The 6,779-nt window shown below is 46.1% G+C and overlaps 1 protein-coding gene across 3 annotated transcripts in view; it reads right to left on the minus strand.

Moving 5' to 3' along the window:
- Positions 1–355, minus strand: part of GAB2 (GRB2 associated binding protein 2) — a 175,670-nt gene extending 175,315 nt beyond the window's left edge. For all 3 annotated transcript variants that reach the window (XM_037840835.1, XM_037840834.1, XM_037840833.1), the window contains exon 1: positions 74–355. In XM_037840835.1, the coding sequence (XP_037696763.1) occupies positions 74–148 (75 nt within the window). In that variant the 5' untranslated portion in view covers positions 149–355. The remainder of the gene's footprint in view (positions 1–73) is intronic.
- Between the last annotated feature and the right edge of the window lie 6,424 nt (positions 356–6,779).

The raw sequence follows: 6,779 nt of genomic DNA on the forward strand, positions 1-6,779 counted from the left end.
CCCCTTCACAGACCGCCAGGCACCCCCCAACTCGCGCCCTCGGCGGCCGCGCCCGCTCGCCGCCCGCACTCACATAGCGCCTCAACTTCTTCTCGGGGGGCGATTTCCTCAGCCAGCCGGTGCACACCACGTCGCCGCCGCCGCTCATGCTGCCGGCGGACTGGAGCCCGCCGCGGGGTCGGGCGGACAAGGGCGCGGGCCGCTGGGTCAGCCGGCCGCCGGTGCGCAGCTCGCGCGGGAGGGGCGGGGCGGGGCGGGGCGGCTGGTGGCCGCGGGGCGAGGACGAGGCGGCGCGGGCCCGGCAGCCTCGCGCGCGCCCGCTCTCCCCCTCCCCTCCCAGCGCCCCGGGCCCGCGCGCGCTCTCACAGCCGGGCGCGGTGGGGGCGCCACAGCAGGAAGCGGCCGGCGCGCGCTCGCCACGCCCACAGCCCGCCGCGTCCTCGGGCCCGCAGCCTTCAAAGACGCAAGCACCGTGTTGCAGCCCCGCGAGGACCGAAGTCCGCGCGGTCGTCGAAAGCTGCGGGCCGCGCCCCTGGGTTCTCCCCCCACCCTCCCTGAAGCCTTTAACGGCAAACCCGGGAGGGCGGGGGGGAGGCAGCCGCGCCCCCAGAGGGAAGGTGTGAGGGGGAGGGGAGTCAGGGCAGTCGGTTGTGGATCGATTTTTCAAGGAGGGTCGGCAGGGAAGGGACCTGAAGGCTGCTCACGCTTCTTATCCATTCCCAGAGGTTCAAGTTTCAGCGGGTCAGGTTCTGGCTGAAATTAGCGATCCGCTTCCCAGCAAGTTTCATTAACTCTCGCACCCCCTTGGCGGGAGAGGGAGAGAAGAAAAATACACCTACTAAGTGCTGGACGATTGTCTTAACCTACAAATTGGGTGGGTAGTAGTAGTCCCATTTTACAGTAGCCAACGGTGTTAGTAGCCTAAGGTACAATGCGGAGCAAGGTTACTAATTCCGAGGGGGTGGGGGCTGGGAGGTGGGAGGAGGTTTCAGCTTCTCTGCTATTTAAAGTGGGGGGATTGCTTTCAAGTTTGCAGATCAACTTGGGAGCTTCTCTTTATGGCAGGAAACAAAGCCCAGCAGGCTCCCACACTGCCTCTGGGAAAACAGAATTCAGTAGAAGAACATCTGTATGACTTGCAGAACCGAGGAAGCAAAAATTAGTGTATTTCATGGCAAATTGGAAGACAGGGTGGTGCAGAAGAAAGAAAAATTGGGGTCAAAATTCCCCAAAGTTCCAATTCATTTATACAGGTGATGATACCTCTCTGAGGCTCATATGTAACTGGGATAATGATACCTCTCTCCCTGCGTTGTGGTAAGGTTTAACTGAGATAAAGCATGTGGAAGTACACACTTGACAACACCAGCACTTCAGGGGGAGGGTAGAGAAAAACATAAAAATACCTTTGGTAGGACCTCTTTTCCATTCACAAAGTTCCATTATAAGCAGCCTTAAAAGGTAGCTCATCCCCCAAGTTCTCTGTGAAGTAGACAGTAACCCAAGGGGGAACTGTGCTGCCACAGATGAATTGGAGAAGCAGCATTTCCCCCTGTCCCACCAGACTTTAGACTAAAGATACTTTGTTCACTTTCCTGTTTCCATGCAGCTAAGTTATTTCAAGGACTTGGAATTCCATCTGGCTTTACAGATCTTGGTTGAATTAAGCGATCACCTACTGCATGCTTAGCTCTTCTTGGCACCTGGGAGATTTAGAGATCTGCTCTCTTGGTCCCAATATTTCACTGACTTTCTTCACTGTCCAGAATGCTGCTGGATAGCGTTTAAAGCCAGAACCATCACACTAGCTGGAACCAGAGCTTCCTTAGCCTTCCAATTCAGAGATCCTTAAGCCACATGCAAAGGCTACCACCAGAATTACCTTAAAACCCTATGAGAACTGGGGATAAAGGGTAACTAGGCCAGCAGTTCTAATGCAACATTCTTTAAGCATATCTTAAAATAGTATTTAAGTAAATGATCTTAATTTCTACATAATTGTTGCACAGAAATGTTTCTTTTTGTTGTTGTTGTTTTTTAAGGTATTTAAACAAGCTCAGCTAATTTCAGGACCCTGTAGCCACTTGTGCATCAGGGTGCTTGCATTTAGTGGCTAACATTATTTATGAAAGCAAAAATATATAAAGTACCTCATGTTGAAAGTTACTGTACTGTATTTTAATGTAACAATGCAGATCTTGTTAGACACATGCATCTGTATAATCATGATAAATGCAAATAAACTGGTTCATAGGAAAAAAAAAAACTATGATACATAAATATCAAAACACTCAAAGTCTGCCAGATCGATCAGGAGGCGGTGACTCCCAACCAAAATAAAGCAATCCTTCTGACTTCATTCACATCTGAGTCATGGTGCCAAGTCTCAGGGACTGCAAAGAGTCCGAGAAAACTTCAGGACTTGGCTGCAGCTGAGGTTTGTGATGCAAGTCAGGCATCCATATGCCCTATCTTTCCCTAGAAAAGTCATAGTCTTCTATTACATATCCTTGGATATGTATATGATTCAAGACCGAGCCTAGGAGATTGCTCAGCAATGGATAGTTGGGGGATAGGTCACATTCTGCCAGAAACTCGTTAGGGTATTAGAAGACCCCATGCTGTTACTTAGAATTCCATACGGGAATTGTGGCCAATGACGGGAGGGGCCTTAAAATGTAAGAGTTACGGAGTATCGACTTCAGAAAGTCGAGGACCACCACTCCCCTTCCCAAAGTCGGAGACGGGACTCTTTCGTCCTCTCCTATTCCCTTACCACCCCCCATTTCTACTCCACTTTTCTCATCACTGCGCTGCCAGCGCCCAGCTTGGGCCCCCAGCACAGGCTGCACGCAGAAGCCCAGGCTGCTACTGAGATTCCCTGGCTGCACCCTGCGTGGCTCAGTTTTCGGAGCCTAAGATGCGTGCCAGGACTGGAAACAGCCCTCGGACAGAACGTTCCTGTCTGGGCCTTCACTAATTCCTCTCTACCCGCTGCCTTTTTTTTTTTTGATGCTCCCTGGTTTTCGCTGAGTGGTAAGAGAGAACAAATCACTTGAGTGATTTATTTACACGAAGGCCGGCGCCATCTACCGGAACCAGTTGGGACGACATTTCCCCCTCCCTTCCCACCGCGCCTTCCGTGGACATGCATCACTAGCCTATAATTTAGGCAATTTCGATTAAAGACCATGGGGTATTTCCTGGGGGGGATTTAATGACCGGCTCCAAGGAGCGCTTTGAGTCATTAATTTTATATTCTCATTAAATCCCCAGGAAATTACCATCTTATGGGGGAGAAGGGAGGTCGCTGGGAGGGAGTATGACACCTGGGAGGAGAGCATGGGTACCACGTTTTGCCCTCCCCCCTCCACGCCCGGGTTCTAAAGGGTGCCCTGTGGTTTTGAGTGTCGTCAGCGACACCCTGCATCCGTGCCTGTCTGGGAGTTGAGGGTTTGCGGCCAGCGGCAGGTGCATGGCTGGTGGAACGCTCCCAGGAACCGGTTGGAAGGGCTAGATGGAGCACTGTCCTCAACTGCACACCAGGCTGATGTGATTAATACCACCCACGCCAGGCCTGACGTCAGTGATTGGACTGGGGGTGGGGACGGTATGTTTGTATTCTAGCCTTCTGCCTTTTCTCCCCTTCAATTTAGTTGACAGGTTAATTTCAGAGCTGAGCGCTGCTTGCCAAGGTCAGTATGACCAGCTGAGTCACCGCAACAGAGGACTCCCAGGACACTTGTCTCTCAGGCATGTTGAGGTGTGTGCCTCTTTAACCCCAGGGTGCTTTGAGCCCAGATTTTTACTCCATTAAATTACCCTCTGATTTAAGTCAGCTCTTGGCATCTGCTGGGACTGAGATCTGGAAGTGGGCTTGGGATGTGGTTGAAGACCTATTTGGATATCCTCTATGCTAATGGTATTATGTTACACTACACCCAATGAGAGTCATTTTAGAAATACATTTTCTTAAAGAAAAGTTTGTGCAGTATTGTTTCCCAGTTTCTCCATTGCTAATTTGCTTTGTGGCCATTTTACTCCCGGGACATTTCTGCTGCTACTGGTGGGTTAAGTAACGTGTTGCACAGATCCTACTGCAAAATCAGTTGTCTGTGTTCTCCCAAGAACAAAGACTGTCAAACACATTGCATGCCAGCCCTTTATTTTCTTCAGAGGGAACTCCTACCTTGAATTAGATCTCAAACATGTCAATACCTCCTTTCTTAAAACTCACCATACCCACTCTGCAGCATAGTAGCTGATTTTCTTTGCATTCACGCTGCACCTATACTGCACACTATACTGCAAATATTTGTTTACTTGTCAAGAACTGTGAGTTCCTTGAGGGCAAGGCTATGTCTTTCTCTTTTTTCCCTAGGGCATCTTAGGTTGGTGTCAGGCACATAATAGATACTCATTAAAGGTTTTTTCTGTGTGTGTGGGAATGAAGGAACCAAAACCTGAAGGATGATAGGTGGGGGCTGGGAACCCCTGAAATAACCAGTTCTCTCAGGTCCATCCAAATCACAGAATTGTGTCAGTGAACGTACTTACTATGTGACTCGAGTGTTTCTATCTACAGGGACTGACCTGGCTGGAAGGGCTGAGCAGGTGGAAGTAATCATATGCAGTTCCACTTTTAAAAGGTAGTTTTTAAAACTAGGGCTTCTTTGACCTTTTCTGACTTCTTTTACACCCAGGCTCCAGAGAGTCAATTGTGTTAACCCTTGGCTTCGAAACCCTAACACTGTCTTATAGAATCTCCATATATCTGCCTTTCTGGGACTAAGAACTAAATTTCTTTGTGGTTGCTCTGATCTGGCTTCATTATGACAGTTCTATAGCAGTCCTAACACTTAACCCCTTGTGTCTGGATACAAATCAACTAAGCTGAAGAAATCATAGGCCCTGACTCAAAGTGGTTTCATCCAACAGGTGACCAGAAATGGCACTTCCCTTCTGCATGGGATGCATGCAGAGTGGTGGTACAGATTTAGTAGTCTTTGCTTTGCTGGGATTCAAAGTCCTGAGAACATTATCTCATCTAATTCTCTAATTCTACCAGAGTTATGCAGGATGACTGTCTGACCCATACAGACAGTGTAGTGGTAAATGTTTAACAACTAATTTTCTGGGGACTCAGGGGAACCTTCATTTGTAGTGTATGCCAATTTCTGTGATGTTTTAAATACTGTCCCCACCACAGCTATTTCAAGGTATCACCTTCATGTCTCTGAATTCAGTTAAGAAGGGATGCACAGTAGCACACTGTTATTTAGTATTTCCAACATACAGATACAATAGACATAAATAACCCAAGAGCTGAGATAATAGTAAACTACTTAGTGATGAGTTTTGGGTATTTATTCCCTTTGCTCTTAACATAACTTGTTTCAGTTTATGTAATTTAATTTTTATTGAAATATAATTCACATATCATAAAAGTCACTATTTTAGTGTACAGTGTTTTTTTTTGGTATATTCAGAATTGTACAACCATTGCCATTATCTAATTCCAGAATATTTTCATCGCCACAAAAAGAAACCCTACATTCATTAGCAGTCACTCCCCATTTCTCCCTACCCCCATCCCCTGGCAACCACCAATCTACTTTCTATTTCTATGGATTTGTCTATTCTGGACTTTTCATAGAAATGGAATCATGCAATATGTGGTCTTTTGTTTCTGTCGTCTTCTACTTAACATGCTTTCAAGAGTCATCCATGTTAAAGCACATGAGAATTTCTTCATTCCTTTTTATAGCTGAATGAGATTTAATTGTATGTATATATCACATTTTGTTTTTCCATTCATCAGTCGATGGACATTTGAGCTATTCCTACTTTTTGGCTTTTGTGAATAATGCTGCTATGATCATTAGTGTACAAGTTTTTGAGTGAACCTATGTTTTCAACTCTTTTAGGTACGTATCTAGGAAAGGAATTGTACATATGGCAACTCTATGTTTAACTTTTTAAGAGCTGCCAAACCATTTTCTACAGTGACTGCACCATTTTACATCCCCACCAGCAATGTATGAGGGTTCCAGTTACTTCACATCCTCGACAACACTTGTTATTTTCTGTTTCTTTTTATAATTTAATTTTAGTAATGCTAAAGTTTTTAATAATCAACTCCCAAAATTCTTGACAACTTAACAGCTGACTCTCTAGCACACTACCACACACAGCACACCAAGGAAAGATCCCATCATCCTTCCTGTAGTCAGTTCCATTTCGTTTTGCTGACAAGAGAAATACTACACAGATTTGAGTTTTCTTTTTACATCCTTCCTATAGAAAACTGAAGCAAAGGTCTCAGGTTCCCGTCTTTTTTAATTAGGAAGATTTCAACTGTTGGAGAATCACAAGGTTTTCATCTCCCAAGTACTCTAGGCAGAACAGGGTGTTTCCCTTCTACAATTGTGTTAAGAAACAAAATGTATCTTCTGGATGAGCTATCAAGCAGTTGCTTCAACAGGGCAAACAGCTGTGGTCTGTTTCAACATAATTTGATGTAATTAGGGTTAATTTTGATGATGTAGTAACTCTGAAGACTTTTTTAACTGGATTACTGTTGGGTCAACAATCATGTGGCATTACGTTTAATGTCTGAAACAAAAGGCAGAATTATGTGTAGCCCCTCCCACTTCCTTCCAACCCCCAACCTCTAAAAGACAGCCCCAGTGGGATTAGAAATTATGCCACACATTTAACACAATTAACTAAAAAAGGAAAGCAATTGCAGTCAAATTACATGCAAGCTTCTCCAAGGT

This window comes from Choloepus didactylus, chromosome 6 (assembly GCF_015220235.1).
Source record: "Choloepus didactylus isolate mChoDid1 chromosome 6, mChoDid1.pri, whole genome shotgun sequence".
NCBI classification, from domain to species: domain Eukaryota; kingdom Metazoa; phylum Chordata; class Mammalia; order Pilosa; family Megalonychidae; genus Choloepus; species Choloepus didactylus.